At 36.3% G+C, this 17368-nt stretch overlaps 1 protein-coding gene across 5 annotated transcripts in view; it reads right to left on the bottom strand.

The window, feature by feature from the left end:
- Parp11 (poly(ADP-ribose) polymerase family member 11) overlaps positions 1-17368 on the bottom strand; it is a 66030-nt gene that overhangs the window by 13859 nt on the left and 34803 nt on the right. For 4 of the 5 annotated variants that reach the window (XM_047550078.1, XM_047550080.1, XM_047550079.1 and 1 more), the window contains 2 exons: positions 8088-8239; positions 3466-6369 (listed from right to left, as the gene is read on the bottom strand). In XM_047550078.1, coding sequence (XP_047406034.1) covers positions 6053-6369; positions 8088-8239 — 469 coding nt within the window. In that variant the 3' untranslated portion in view covers positions 3466-6052. Of the gene's footprint in view, positions 1-3465; positions 6370-8087; positions 8240-17368 lie in introns of those variants that run through there. The other variant, XR_007108352.1, reaches the window with a different exon arrangement.

Here is a 17368-nt window from a genome sequence, read left to right on the forward strand (position 1 = left end):
TCCAACCTGCCTTTACCCATAGCTTGTTTCTTTCATCTCCCCACAGCCTGACATGGCACACACAGGTGTGCTAGGGGGAATGAACCATCCTTCATCTAATTAACACCCAGGAATCTTCCCATCTCCACATTCAAATGTCACTTCATGAGGGAGCCTTCCCAAGTTCTCTAGGGTAGGCTAAATCCCTTTGCCCCAGGCTCTTGTGGTAAACTTCCCTTTGATAAAGCTTGTCACTCTCCTACCAGTTCAGTATGTCCTCCCCACTAGATCTGAAGTTCCACGAGAGTAGAGGCCATGTTTGATTTGTTCTCTGTCTGGAGCAGTATGTACAGGAACTTAAGAGTGGTAAACTGGAAGGGGAGCTGGGGTGCTGATTAGTGGCAAAATTTCAAAGAGAGCCAGGTCAATCCCCTTTCTTTCCTATGCCAAGCTGTTACTTCTTTCTTAATACATTTTCCTGACCCAAACTCAAAAAACATCCTCAGTTGGGTCACATGTTACTTAGAAAAATCTAATTGTGCTCTATCAGGTCTTGTTAACAAGAGTGTGGTCTTCCATGGATTTCCCTTCCCCCTCTGGTGAGGTGTCCAAGGTCATAATGAGTCAAATACCAAAGTCAGAAATTAAATTTAGAGGCCAGGCACAGTGGTGCATGACTGTGATTCCAGAAGCGTGGGAGGCTGAGGCAGGAGGATTCCAAGTTCAAAGCCAGCCTCAGCAATTTAGCAAAGCTCTGAGCAACTTAGTGAGACTCTGTTTCAAAAACAAAAATGGTTGGAGATGTTGCTCAGTGGTTAAGCGTCCCTGGGGTTCAATCCCTGGTACCAAAAAATAAATCAATAAAATAATATAAAATTCATATCACTTGGCTCTAAAGTTGGTGCTTGTGGGGAAAATATGTCTGAACCCTGCTTTTCTGAGAGTGCCCATCGAATGCAAGCTTATTGCTCACATGGTGGCATGTGCCTACTGTTATCCCACCTACTAGTGAGGTTGAGGCAGGAGGATCACTTGAGTCCAGCAGTTTGAAGCCAGTCTGGGCAAAATAGTGAGTCCTCGTATCAAAAGAAAAAAAAATTTTTTTTTAATGCTGCAGATTTATAACACCTGAAGCTTCCATGTTATCTGAGAACTTTGTAGCATAATAAGCCTTTCAGGAGAATAGAATTTTAAATGGAACCAGTACAGATTTATAATTAATATGGCAAAAATTACTTTAATTAAATTCTGTACTGATTCGACTAAGCTAAATTACTACAGTGAAGTCTGTTTAAACCACAGAGTAAGAAGAAGCCTCTTGGTAGAGGGTGCAGAAAAGCTAAGGATTGCAGGAAACACCAATGTCTCTGGCATAAAACCCATGTTCCAATCTCATGAGAAGTCATTTAAAAATAAATAAGGCTAATGCTAAGTTCTTAGATACATAGCCACACAGCAAAAGAGCTCAACTGAAAGCCACTTCTTAATCTGCAGTGCTGGAGAATGACAGGCAAGCAATTAAAGCTAAGAAAATGGATTATGTAATCTTACAGGAGGAAACTTAGATCAGCCATAGCCAGGACTCACTGTCTGGGTGTTAGCAGTAACTAGGCATCTTTTTACTTGTGATGGATCAAGCACAGTTCAGTATAGGAAGGGGCAGGGGAAAAGATAAACTATAAGAGCTCTCAAACCACTTTCATCTCCCTGTCTGAAGACATGAGAACTAACTACTCTGGCAAAAATGAAGGTGAAAAGATGAATTTTTCCCCAGATATTCACGGCTCATCCCTCCTTGTACAGAAGTCTCATATTAACCAGGCAGTCCCCAAATAATTGTGTACTTCATACTTCTTTGAAATGTTCATTTCTTCTATCATGTTATATCAAGCAGCATCATAATATAAACTGAGTTTTCAGTTGAGTTCTTTAGTTCTGTGGCTATGTATCTAAGAATTTAGTATTGGCCTTATTCATTTTTAAATGGCTTCTCATGAGATCAGAACATGGGTTTTACATCAAAGATACAGGGAAGCCAGGCAGGCTGTTTCATCAAAACTCTGCCTATGAAAGTAAAATCACTTTTTCAAGTTTCTAATAACAATTTTTGCCAGGTATTGTAGCGTACACTTGTAGTCCCAGTCACTTGAAAGATGAGATGGGAGGATAACTTAAGTCCAGGAGTTTGAGGGAACATAGTGAGACCCCCATCTCTTTCTCTCTGGTTTTCCTGCCTCCATACTGGGGATTGAACCCAGGGTCTCACAGGTGCTGGGTAAGTACTGTATATGGGCTGGCCTCAAACTTATGATCATCCTGCCTCAGCCTCCAGAGTACCTAGGATTGTAGTCATGGACCACCACACTTGGATGTGATTCGTCTCTTAAAAAGTAAAATAATCATAATACTTTTTGACAATGCTCTTGCTTCTCTTTTCTTTGCTATTTGTCATTATCTTTTATTTTTCTCTTTTGCCATACAGAATATATAATTTCATCAAGAACTGATTTTTTGTTTTAGGCAAAAAAAAAAAATATGTATTTAAAAAGAAATGAACTGGCCAAATTATATTGTCATATTGTGTACACGTACTGATATATAACAAATCCCACCCATTATGTACAACTATAATATACCAATAAAAAATGGGAACAGGAAAAAAAAAAATTCTTTCCCAACAACAGAGAAAAATCTGGGAACCAAAGCATGGCTGGGGCCTTTATAGGATTGTTCCTTATGTTACTCCTGGCAACTTGGGAGGAGACCTCAACTACCTAACTGGACTAGCAATGAATTTGAAGATGTCATGCTTCTCACCATCAATCAAAGCTCAACTGATTTTTATCACAATGAGTCTTAGACACTAGTTCAACATTTATGCACATTTGAGACATGATTTTTTAGCAAGTAAGAAACTAGATGGTGTCCACTGGCTAGCAAACCTCAATCATTCTGTCCTCAATGCTTTCAGATCTAAAATTAGGATATCCTTCGAGATCTTTCTTGTTTGCTAATCAAAGCTTAAATGGAATTAAGATTAAATGGAATGTTTACTTTTGTCAACAGGAATGACCACAGACATACTGGGAGTGGTTGGAGGTTAGAAGGGCTGTAGGAAGTGTACTACTTGGATGACTATGGGCACCCTCTCCAGAACAACTCCTCTGAGCCAGGGGAGCACCCCCAGAGGAAAGGATGTATTGCAGCTTTCCAGTCTTGATCTGCTTTGGAATTCTCAACAGCATAGGTTGAGTAAATGATTTTCTCCACAGGTTATTGATTAACTGTTGCTCATGATAATTCAAAATAAGAATGAGGGACATTCCCCTTCAGCAAGTGTGGTATGCAGGTGCTTACCGGCAACAAACTCCTTGAGAGTCCATTAAGCTCGAGCTGAAAACTTAGGTTTAAATACTGCCAGGTGGAGATGAGAAAGAGAGATTGCAGAAACAAATATATGGCATACACAGACAACCAAAACCTGCTACAGAAAGCTTTAATCACCAAATGTAAAAACAACATATTCATATATTTAAATTGGTTCCAAATCTTCCATTATCACCATCAATATATTCCAGCAATGAAATAAGCGCTAAATACAAAACCTTCCTGTTCGTTAACTAAAAGATTTTGGGAATTGTTTTTTATAAACACATTTATTTGTACCCTGAGGCTGGTATCACCAAAGTGAAAAACAGGAAAGTCACTACTAGCTGGGATTTATTCAATGAGGAATTTAGAAAACCTTTTATCATTAATCTGGAATAGCTTCTTTTCACTCTCCCCACCTACACTATGTAATGACCAAAGGAAATGATGGCAAACAGATACGTCGAATCTGATTATACACCAATTGTATGTTTTTCAGCTCAACTCACTGACCAAAACAAAGAAATAAGATTTTAACCTCAGTTAACTTTATCATATTTTAGAATATGTATCAAAATCAGTTTTCTTATAAAAGGGGAATTGGCAGAACATTCTCAGATGAGAAGAGTACAGTACTTTCTTATAATGGCTGCTGCAGTGCACACTATACTTACCTCACATAAACCAACTAGGTAGGCTCAGAGTTCATACAAGTATGCTTGCAAATACTTAACTCTGGGCTCTTAGTCACCCTGAGATAAGATCTGCACATGTCTAAAAGAAAAATAACTCCCCAATACTTTAACAATTATTCAAGTGCTGAGATAGGTATGCATGTTAAATTGGGTGGGGAGAGAAGAGATAGACATGTTGAAAATGTTTCAACATTTTTTGTAAGTAAATAAAAGGAACAGAAAGATTTTGAAAATCTGAATTCCTAATATCTCTGACATTGCTTTTTTCTGGATTAGTCTAGAGACCTGGTGGGCCACCTCGCCATGGCAGCCTCCAGTGATTTCCATGATAATCTCTGCATGTTTTTAAAATGGGTTCTTTCTATATATTCACAGCACTTCACCTAAACCAGCAGTGAATCTGTATCTCTGAGTCAGGAAATCTTCATTGCTGCTTTGTTTCAAAGTCTTGTGTACACTTCCCTGCATACTACTTATGTTCTTCCCAATGCACGATTACATATATTCTGGGCTATAATGAAAATCTGCTGATATATTGCACTTAAAGAATTACCATCCCTATCCTTATACTATACTTTTATTATTTTAGATGCCCCCCCATTAAAATGATTAGAACAATACAAGAATGGATACTTACTTAAAGTTAAGTTGTGTTCACAAAGACTTGGCCTCACTAGGTGAGGATAATGAAAAGAGAATTCAGTATTATTAAGTTAGAAAAAGGTTTTCCGGGAAAGGCTTGGCACAACTTCTCTCCTTTTCAGGAAGAATCATGGAAAAATCAATGTTGGAAAAACTCTTTAACAATCACGGGCAATTCCTCATTCTATACTTGAACTGCACAACATCCTGCCAAGTTACTGCTTCTGTGCTTCTGCTAGAACACCTACAGGAAGGAAGCTGATCCAATACTACATATTCTTCCTTACAAAAGAATAGCAAAATAGATGGAACAGGTAAACCAACTACCATTAAATAACAATTACTAATTGTATCTAACTATTCAAGAGAGTTAGGAGGTTGTCAAGTGCTATTCAAAAGGATAAATCAGATTTGTTCCAAGCATCCCACTTCTGCAATCATTCAAAATGGAGTGACACCACTTAGAAATGTGAATTTTAGAAATCATTGTTGAAAAGCGGTGTGTTGTAGGAGGGCTAATAAAAACATCTTAGAGGAGATCACTGGAGGGACTCTAACACAAAGAGAAATAAATGTTTTAAAAGATAAGTAAAAGCAGCACTTTGAAGAGGTAATAAAAACCTTGTATAGAAAGTCTCGATTCAAGAATTCAAGAGCCTGGTGGATGGACTGTAGGCTAATTACAGTCTGCAGCAATTGTCAATCCAAATGTAGGAGACAGAAGAGATTAACATGAGTAAGTCAGAGGCTACAGCTTGTATCCTAAGGCAACTAGAAGCAGGGCACTGTCTTGGTTTTCTCCTTCTGGCTTGTTTAGTAACACTGCAAATAATGTTCTTGTTTCTTATTTCTCTCAAAGTGCCCAGACTGTTTCAGGATTTTAAATATCCCCTTCAGAACACACACAAAAAAACAATGTGTTGACTGCTGGACAGTAATACCAGAATTCAATTTATAAAGGATCAGTTCCTCTAAAGGGACACATATGTCTATATTTTTATTTTTTGAACATAGATGAATAAGTCCATTTGTACTAAAATCATTTATCCTGATCACACACGTGTAAACTTTAAAGACTGCATGACCATGGTAACTGAGACTCAGCTAATTCAATCTGGAATGGTATCTCTCATTCTGTTTGTTAAAATGGCAATGGTATTAATTTTTAACAAGACTATGAGTAACAGACAAAAACAAAACAAAAAACCAACCTTAGAGTCAGTATGTCTTTTTACATGGAGGCCACTTTTTTCATATCTGTTTCAAAAGTATCAGATATTTAACATTTAGTGGCTAGATGACAGGAGAGCAAATCTTCCTGCAAGAAAGAACAAAACTTCCTTGACCACTGAGATTTGGAAGTGAAATCAATGAAAGTCTATCAAGTACTCAGGATAGATTTGGTTGGCATCAAAAACCACAAAGATCTTTGGATTCCAGGTATCATCCACACAGCTGTCATATAAATTCACATAGCTCCCGTCTTTGGAAGGAGGTCGCATGTATTTGGAGTCTCCATTTATGTAATCTCCAATTAGCACTCGAGCAAGAAACATAGATTTATATGTTCTAAATAGATGCCGCTGTTGCAAGCTGACACCATGAATTTGGAATGTGTTTCCATGCTTTATGTCATCTTTGCAGAAGCGACTGGAGTAAGCAGCGTCTCTAGCAAAATAGGTTCCTTGAACAAAAAGGACCAAAAAGAGCCAAGATTACTCCTAAGAATATACTAAACACAAACAAAAACATTCTAACTGTCAGGAGAATAGACTCATGGAATTGTATAACAAAATAGATGTGGAATTTCCTCATCTGCAGATCCTTAAGGAAAGAATAGAAATCCATCTGTTGGGGACAGCTGCAGTGCAGACTGCCAGAGGCATAGATTTATTGGTATAGACCAGACCTTGCCAATACCCTCCCCCATGCCCCCCAAACTGCAGATAGCAGACTTCTGTTTTCAAAAAAATCTTACAAAGAAGCCCAGTAAATTAAACAAATAAAAACTGTTCTGTGGTTAAAAGTGTGGAAAGACCTGAATTTTTATCACGTGGATCTCCTTTCCACTTTTATTTCCTTCCACCAATCTCCTCCCTCAGCTAAGCTCTGGAGATGACAACAAAAATTTCAGTATACAGAGATAAGTTCAAATACCGAGAAATCATACTTCTGTGATACATGGTAACCATCCAATAATAATTCTGGAAATAACAACTTTATATCCAAAAAAGATTTCTGAGAGTACAAAGCTATTGCTATAGTTTGGAAATTAAATGCTCCCCAAAGACCATGTGTTGAAGGCTTTGTTCCCAGCTTGGTACTACTAGCAAGTGATAGAAAGAGGTGGAAATTAGTGGGAGGTCTTAGGTCAGAAGGGGCCTGCTCTCAAAAGGAATTGTGAAAGTGTGAGTTAAAACAAAGTTTTCCTCTTTTTAACTTGTCTCAGGTATTTTGTTATAGTAACATACAGCTGACTAATATAGCTGCTCCTATCAGAACATTTCATAACAATTTGACCAGTTCAATGCCTAAACATGAAAACTCAACAAATGCTGACTCTTTAGAAATGGTAGACAGTAGAAATTGACATTAGGAGAATACTTACTCTAAAAATTTTTGGAATTACAAAGTGTCATATTTATTTACCATCAGTAGAATTTGCTCTAAGAGGGAAATTTTTTACCCTCTTAGAGCTAAATAAGAGGGATGGCCTTTTCTGTAGGTATTTTTAAATTAATTTACTTTTTCAAAATGTAGTGCATCCTGATTCTACATGGTAATTCTCTTGCTGGAGGTAAGGTAGTGAATAAGGACTAGAAAAATAAATATCCATCCCTGACCTTTTTCCTTCATCTCTTTCATTAATTTCCTTGAGTAGTAGGCATAAATTAGAGAATTTAGACTTTTATAACATAAATAATAAATAAGGTAAAGTTTCCCCCAGTTATTTTTTTTTGCCCATTAATATTCTTATCTATTATTTTCTAAAAAACAAAACAAAATAAAAACACTAGTACCTATTATAGTGCATAATATATTTAACTTATTTTATCACCCTCTCTATATTTTCCATAAAGCAACGAAGTGCATAGGCTTATACATATAAAAGACTATACACAGAATAGACTTACACAGACTTACATAGAATGCAAAAATTCTTCAACATGGATAACTGGGACTTGGGGAGTTGATTAATTTGGCAGAAGTGTAAGAATCTTATTTCATCTTGTGCATGAAAGAACTGCCTTATCTGCAGCTCAGAAACTCTGAGGATGTGCCTGAAACCCAGTACAATAACTTTTAACTACTACCAAACCCCTGAATTACAAACTGTCAATTATCTCTAAAGAGGAGAAATACTCCTAGGACTCAATTTGGACCTGGAATTCTGATAATTACCTTTCCCAAAGAGAGCACCATGTATACCATTTATTCTCCAATCAAAGTTATGAATGCAAATTGCTTCCACAAATTCATTGCTGGTACCATGAAATAGCATTTGTTCATTAATCTGAGGGACACCTCTTTTTTTCTTGAGCTGAGCCTTTTTCCTAAAAACACAATACACATAAGGACACAAAAGCATACACAGAAATAGACCATAAGTGGCATTTATTAATTTTTTGAAAAACAATGTTCAACAGAAAGGCTAAGACAAAAAATACATTTTAATATAAATCATAAGTAGACAAGCAGTCTTGGAAGAGAGATAATTTCCAATACTCTTGGACACATAAATCAACTCATTAAAAATTATTAATTAACATTGAGCCTGAAGGTTGAAAATTACACTAAAAAGGGCTGGGGATGTAGCATAGTATTAGAATGCTCACCCAGCATGTGTAGAACCCTGGGTTTGATCCCAGCACACCCCCTGCCCCACCCGTTACCACCACCAACAAAAAAAGGCAGGAAATAAATAAAAACGAAAAATTTTCCAGAAAACTATAGATATGCTAGACTATGTCCCACAATAGTAAAGGTAATTGATTGCTTAAACCGGTTAAGTTTTATAGATGCCTATAAATGAGATTATAAACAATTAAATACAAAGTTCACAGAATCATTAAACAGTGAATTCTTTGAGCTGGGACCACATCTTATTCTTTCTATCCTCAGAGATTAGAGTACATTAGTTGAATTGAATTGAATTTTGAATATTATGGATGGAAGGAACATTAAGTCATCCAGTTTAACTTTCTTTCCAACAGACACATCTCTTCTTTGTTTTTTGGTACTGGGGATTGAACCCAGGGGTGCTCTACCACTGACCAGTCTTTTTTATGTTTTATTTTGAGGCATATTCTCAATAAATTGCCTCAAATTTGCAATCCTGCTGCCTGAGCCTCCCCCCGACACCATCCTCATCCCTGGAATTGTACACATGCACTATCACACCCAGTTCTTCCAATAGACACATAAGAAGATATTCAATGTAGAACTGATTATAACTGAAAAGACAAAAACTAAAATTCCCAAATTCTTTCGCAGAAAAACAAATATATAATTATCTGTTTACATATCAAAGTTAAGAGTAATGAACTAGACTGATGTGCATTAACAGATATGAGAAATAATCTTGGATGTAAAAAGAATATTGCAAATATGCGTACATTTCTCAAAATAATATTGTATATTGTTTATATAGATATGTATGTAGTAAAAACTATAAAAATATAAACAAGAAGGCATTATAGAAGAGTAAGGAAGAAGAGTGGAAAGGGATGGAGTGAACACTTCAGTTGTATCTGTAATGTTTCATGTTTTTTTAAAAATAAGATGCAAAGATGAAGAAAATGGAGCAAGTATTAAAATGTCAAATCTGGTAGGCATACAGGTAGGTGTCTGCAAATTTATCTGCTGCATTTTGCTTTTGAAATATTTCATTAAAAAGATATTTTAAAAATAATCCCTCCCCATTATACCTGTGATAGCTAACTATTTAATGCCTGCTTCAGTTCATTCCAGCATCAAGGACCTAATAATTTGCAAGACAGCACATTCTATTTATGATCATCTGTAATTGTTAGAAGTACATTCACCCAACACTGAACCAAAATCTGCCTTCCCATTACTTCTACTAGCTGATCTTCATTATTCTCTTTTGAACACAGAACAATTTGAATCACTTTTATTAAACAACTACATAAACACCCCCAAATAAGTATGAACACCTCATTAGGTTTTCTTCTCTAGGTTAAACATATACTATTCCTTCAATTAGTCTTCACACAGCAATACTTCCAGGTTTTCTCTATATGGGACCATCTTTAACTAATGAGAATCTGCTGGATGCCTTCAAGTTAGTAACTGTGGGTTAAGAAATAGAAGTAGAGTCCAGATATCATTGGACAGCACTGACTGGACCAGCACCACTAAATTCAGTTTTGTGGCAGAGGCATGAAACTGCTTATCTAATGTGCACAGTCAATTAAAACTCCCAGGACTTTTCAAGCCAGATCTCTTACAGCTTACTGAATTTGTACAACCAATTTATAAACCTAATCTGTAGACTTATTGCAGTGTAGCTTTACTTGATACAGTAATTTAAAAAGTAAAAATTAAATAATAAAATAAAATATCCATACTTCAGGTCGACAGATTTTATCAACATGCAGCTCAGTGAATATATGGATGAATGTATACTTGTATTTAAATGATAGAAATAAATGCATATGCTTTGATCTATTGCAACAATCATTCCAGATCATTGAGTCTGACATTAAAGGGATATGCACTAAGCAATTATTTATTTCACAAAAAACACAGGTTTTCACTAAGGACAAATTATACATACCAACTTTATGTTTTAGAACTTTATGTGCTGTCTCACTTTTTTTTTTTACAATGTACATCTGTTCCTTTTATAACTAAGAAATAGTTATAAAAAGATAGTATTTGTTTTGACCTACTTACAACCTTCCAAGGTCTTTCAGATTGCTGATTCACTTACAAAACAAATAATCTACCCCTTCTAGTTTTGAATCTTTTATAAGAATGATAAGCATTTTCATCCAAGTTCCTGATAAAAATGTTGAAGAAGAAAGCATGCATGCCATTCAAGTTACTCTTTGCATGACTTCTACTAATCTTTCTCTTTGTATGATCACGTGACATACATTGTCTTCAACATAAAAAATTTTTTCAATTACTTAATAAAAATCAATCTAGACTATCTAAGGGGCTTTCCAAATTATCACTATGGCAATCCTTATTAATTTGGCATTAATGAATTCATACCATTTTTTAAAAGTAAAAATGTGTTTAATATATATCCCTCTAAGGCCAAGTTCCATGAGATATGATGACTAGAATCCACTCTAAAAACTCAGGACATTCACGTGTCACTATATTTCAGGCACAGATTAAAATGAATCTTGGTTTGAAATTTTACTTAAGTGTCTCTTAGATATTATAAATAAACTGTGTTCTAACAGCCTGGAGTGTGGCCATCAGCAGGCAATGATAAACTGCTTGGTTACTGGATTGGCTAGAGCAAACATCTCTGCTAGAGGCAGAGCTGGGCAGGTGGTTAAAGCTCTACATCCCCACAGAAAGGTTATTTACTTTAGTGCCCAGGATGAAGGCACACAAGAAATGTGGACACTCACAGACTATGTCTTGGTGTTCCAGAAAGGCTAGAGTTGAGTTTCAGGGCCTCTTGAACGTCGATTAAACCTGCAAGGAAAGACACAGGACTACTCTAAATTCTTCACAGCCCTACCAACCTGTGTCTAAACCCACAATTACTTCTGAACTTTCTCAAAGACATCTCAAAATTACCCTCCATCTTCGGGACCAGAGTGCCAAAAAAAGCTAAATTGTGTATGCCACATGCTCTGCACTGGAGTAGGAATGTCTTCATGTTCTGCAATGATGTTTACCTAGGTTTAGATCAGTGGTCCTCCTTTCTGGATGAACATCAAAAACACCTGTAGACCTTTTAAAAGCTAAAAATTTCAAAACTCAGAGGTTCTGATTCGCTGGATCTGGGATAAGTAACAGGCATTTCTAATTGCTAAAGAGCTCCACAGAGACTCTGATATGCAGTCAGTTTTGAGGATATCAATATACACATTCTTAAGGAGACAGCAACTTTCACGGATCTTATTTCCTAGCTGCCTTTTACTTGACGACCCTGGATCAATCCCATCATCTCCCACATTCATTCTTACATATGTACTGTTGAAGTGAATCACAGAAAATTTCCCATCATTTACACTAGAAATTCACATACTCCAACCTCAGTTAACCCCTCAACACTGATGGAAATCCCATGGTTCCCAAGTTAGCTCTTTCTCATTTCCCACAGTCGCCATTTCAAATCTCTCCTTTCCCTTTTTCTTTCCCTCTTATCCACACCTCCCTAACACTTCATTCAACGTAGGTGATTTCACTTCTTATCTCACAATGGAAACTGAAGGGACGAGGCCCTAACCTAGCTCTTCTCATCCTCTATCTCTACTTACCATCAATCTAACTGGACACCCTCTCTACCACCTTTATAATATATGTTCTCTGAATTCCATTCTGTCATCCCTCTTTGGGAGTCTTAATCTTTCAATTACCTTTCTCCCTTTTCTCATGTCTCTAAACTATCCTTCTCTATACAAGGCACAGATCTCACTCATTAAATTAAAAAACAACATTTTTCTTATGAACTTTCCCTCTCTCCTCACACGTGTCATCCCTCTTCACTGCCATGCTTCTTAAAAGAGTTGCTGACATGTGCTTGTACATACAATATAGCATCTATCAATGCTTTGATCAAGGTTACCAAAGGTCTTTATGTTGCAAAACCCAAAATAGCATCTATCAATGCTTTAATCAAGGTTACCAAAGGTCTTTATGTTGCAAAACCCAAAGGACATTTTCAATATTTATCTTTCTTGGCATCTCTTCAATATGGGACCTTGCAGATGATGTCTATTTGTATAAACCACTTTGTTCATTCAACTTCTATAACTCCATATTCTTTTGGTTTTCTTCTACCTTCTGTGGTTGATACTTCTCCCTTTCCTCCTTAGGTTTTCTCTTTCTCTATTCATTCCTTCCAGAGTTTGGTTATTTTTTATTAATCTATACACATTCCTTAGTCATCTTATTCATCCCTATAGTTTCTATTGCCCTGTATTTTCTAACAACTCTAAAGTCTCTGTCTTTAAACTACTTGCCTGAGCTCTTGACTTGTGTATCAAATGTTGTATATCAAACACTATGGCATTGCCCCCCATTGTCCCTATAAAGACCTAGGCCTGTTCCTACCCATATCCCTTAGTCAACTAAAACAAACAGTCCAGAAATGTGGGAGTAACCTTTTCTGTCTCCTTTATGTACCCCCTGGCACACATTAATTCAAGCATCAAGTTCCACCATTTTACATAACTCAATGTGTGAAAAATGTCCCCTTTGCTCTTACATAGCAGATATCACTTTGGATCAGGCCATCCAGTGTGTTTCAGTTTAATTACTGAAATAATTTTCTAACTTGATATTCATGCTTCAAACTGTGATCCTTTAAGAGTTTCTCAGCCTTGACATTATTGATATTTTGGGTTCAATAACCCTTTATTGTGGGAAACAGTCCTGTGTGTTGTAGGATGTTTAGCATTCCTGGTCTCTACCCAGTAGATGACAATAGCACCTTCCAATCTACCACAAAACAATCAAAAATGCCTCCAGTCATTACCAAACGTCTCCTAGTAGTCAAAATTACTTCAGTTGAGAATCACTGCTTCAAAAATTTCCCCATGGTATGGCTTGATGAATTATTTTTCTAAAATGCAAAACAGATCCATCACCCTCTTGCTTAAAGTATTATGAGGGTTTTCTACCATTCCAAGAAAAGAAAACCCAAACCTGTTAGTTTAGCTTATAAAGCCCTGCATGGTCTGGCACCTGCTAACTCTCTGGATCAACTGAATTCAACTAAAGTTACTGAATAAAATCATATAACCACACAGTGGTTCCACTATGAACTCCTGAATGCTCTACCTATTGACTACCTTTCTAGCCTCCTCTCTCACCGTTCATCCTAATTTTCTACTCTATTTGAAATTCTCTCAATTTTCTATATTCTGTCTTATATCCAAACTTTGGCCCATGCTGCTTCCAACACTTGGGATGCCCTTTCTCTATTCTACCTGTGTCTAGCTTAACTGACACCTACCTTAGAAGATGTTACCTAACAGCCCCCACTCTATAACACATACCCTACTTTTTTTGGCAAGGTGGATAGAAACCCTCACTTTGGTGCCCATGATGCCCTGTGCTCATCTCTATATTTCTGGGTAGCAGAGGCCTGCCTTGTCATCTAACTTATAGTTCTGTACACAATTATATCTCAAGTTCCTAGAATAGTGCTTGTCACAAAACAGGTGCTTAAAAATATATTTGTTGGAAGAAGGGAGAGAAGAAAGACAGACCCAAGTGGCATGTAAACTGATCCCTGATGGACTCATGTGGGCCTGACTGTCTACACGGTGAGTCATAAGTTACATGATAATGAGATTGACTAAGTTATTTTAGTTCTGCAGGGAGATGTCAGCATGACAGGCTGCCCTTGCAGTGAGACCTAGTATTTTCACAATGTCACAGCAGGTGACAAGTTAATTTACCATCATGAATTTCTATAGGCTGACAATACAAAATAATCATGGAGGACATCACCACATATGACTGTTTGCAGTGAAATTCTTGGTATCAAGTGTTTTAGGAATTCAGTGGTACGTTTTTGTTTTGTTTTGTTTTACCAGTAGGCTTTTATTGAGAACTCAAATTATGAAGGAGATCACTATGAACTCCACTTCAGAGGTCTGATTAAAAATACTGAATCAAGTTTTCATCAACCAATTTCAGAAAAACACAGTCAATGAGAGACTAAAATCAAAGGGGTCAAAGTCTTTTTTCTGTCTTCCTCTATAAAGAGAATCCTCCAAAAAAGAACCAAATGAAACGTTCCAAAGTCAGTTGGACTCCATTATTGTCAGAAATAAAAGTTGATTTGGTACAAAGATTCAAAACGAAAAAAAACACAAGCTGAGTATAGCTTATTTTACTATAAACAACTCTGAGAACAATACCTGGGATCTACTCAGCCACATTTAACTAATCACTTAGAACCAAGAAAGGATTATATGTACTATTACCAAACAAAAGACAGGTTAAATCTCAAGTGTATGGAAATGAAATGTTATAATCTTTAATTTGCTTTGAAATACTTCATCGACAACAATAATGTAAAAGGAAATAGACTATGTGTGGTAAATCTTGATAAATGTTGAATCAGGATGATGAATACATGGGTTTCCTTATATTAGACTCTACTTTTATGTTTGAAATGTTTCTGAAAGAAAATTCAAAGTCAGAGTAAAAATATTAGAAACTAATCTCATCTACAAATGTTAATTAAAAGATTTCAGAGAACCACTTATTTTAAGTAATATTTGTTATAAAACTATAGCACAAAAGGTTAATATGGACAATATTTCCAAGTTTTCTGTAATGGCTTTATTTTTAGGTTTAGGGCACATTGAGCAATTTAACAGGTCATTTCTAACTTAAAGCTAGTATTGCACTGAAATTTTAAACCTATATAAATCCTAAGCTAAGAAAGAATTTTGAAGGTATGTTTTAAAGTGCTCTATAAATCAAAACATGCAAATGACTACAGGCAATATACTGTAATTATTATTTTTTTAAAGTCAACTATGATGAAAGATTTGAACCTACTTTTTCTTCTAAATTAGGTACAGGGTCTATGGTCTAATTCTGAGGTCCTTGATCCATTTGAGTTGAGTTTTGTGCAAGGTGAGAGACAGGGGTTTAGTTTCATTTTGCTGCATATGGAGTTCCAGTTTTCCCAGCACCATTTGTTGAAGAGGCTATCTTTCCTCCATTGAATGTTTTTGGCACCTTTGTCTAGTATGAGATAATTGTATTTATGTGGGTTTATCTCTGTGTTCTCTATTCTGTATCATTGGTCTACCTGTCTATTTTGGTGCCAATACCATGCAGTTTTTGTTTCTATTGCTCTGTAGTATAGTTGAAGGTCTGGTATTGCAACACCACCTGCTTCGCTCTTCCTGCTAAGGATTGCTTTAGCTATTCTGGGTCTCTTATTCTTCCAAATGAATTTCATGATTGTTTTCTCTATTTCTATGAGGTATGTCATTGGAATTTTAATTGGAATTGCATTGAATTTGTATAGCACTTTTGGTAGTATGGCCATTTTGACAATATTAATTCTGCCTATCCAAGAACATGGGAGATCATTCCATCTTCTAAGGTTTTCTTTAATTTCTTTCTTTAGTGTTCTGTAGTTCTTGTTGTAGAGGTCTTTCACCTCTTTTATTATTTTGATTCCAAAGTATTTTTTTTTTGAGGATATTGTGAATGGGGTAGTTTTCCTAATTTATCTTTCAGAGGATTCATTACTTATGAATAAAAATGCATTAGATTTATGAGTGTTGATTTTATATCCTGCTACTTTACTGAATTCATTTATGAGTTCTAGAAGTTTTCTGGTGGAATTTTTTGGCTCCTCTAAATATAAAATCATGACATCAGCAAATGACATGACTCTCAAAGCACAAGAAATAACAGCAGGAATCAATAATTGGGATAGATTCAAACGAAAAAGCTTCTTCTCAGCAAAGGAAACAATCAACAAAGTGAAGAGAGAGCCTACAGAGTGGGAGAAAATCTTTTAGCCACCCACACTTCAGATAGAGCACTAATCTCCAGAATCTATAAAGAACTCAAAAAACTTTACACCAAGAATACAAATAACCCAATCGATAAATGGGCTAAGGAAATGAACAGACACTTCATAGAAGATCTACAAGCAATCAACAGATACAAGAAAAAATATTCAACATCTCTAGTAATAAGAGAAATGCAAATCAAAACTACCCTAAGATTCCATCTCACCCCAATTAGAATGGTGATTATCAAGAACACAAGCAACAATAGGTGTTGGTGAGGATGTGGGGAAAAAGGTATACTCATACATTGCTGGTGGGGTTGCAAATTAGTGCAGCCACTCTGGAAAGCAGTATGGAGATTCCTTAGAAAACTTAGAATGGAACCACCATTTGACCCAGCTCTCCCACTCCTTGGCCTATACCCGAAGGACTTAAAATCAGCATACTACAGAGATACAGCCACAACAATGTTTATAGCAGCTCAATTCACAATAGCTAGATTGTGGAACCAACCTAGATGCCCTTCAATAGATGAATGGCTAAGAAACTGTGGTATATATACTCAATGGAATATTATTCAGTCATAAAGAAGAATAAAATGATGGCATATGCAGGTAAATGGATGGAGTTGGAGAATATCCAACTAAGCAAAATAAGCCAATCCCAAAAAACCAAAGGTTGAATGATTTCTCTGATAAGTGGATGATGACATAACCGGGGGTGGGATGGAGGCAAGAATGAAGGAAGGATGGATTGTACAGAGGAAAGTGAGGGGTGGGAGAGGGTGGGGGGAAGGAAAAATAATAGAATGAGACAAACATCATTACCCTATGTACATGTATGATTACGCAAATGGTGTGATTCTACTTCGTGTACAACCAGAGAAACAAAAGCTGTACCCTGTTTGTATAAAATGAACCAAATTTTTAAAAAAGGTCAACTATGTTTCCAATTCAACATAAAAGACTGAGTCAA

Source organism: Sciurus carolinensis, chromosome 4 (genome assembly GCF_902686445.1).
Source record: "Sciurus carolinensis chromosome 4, mSciCar1.2, whole genome shotgun sequence".
Taxonomy (NCBI): Eukaryota; Metazoa; Chordata; class Mammalia; order Rodentia; family Sciuridae; genus Sciurus; species Sciurus carolinensis.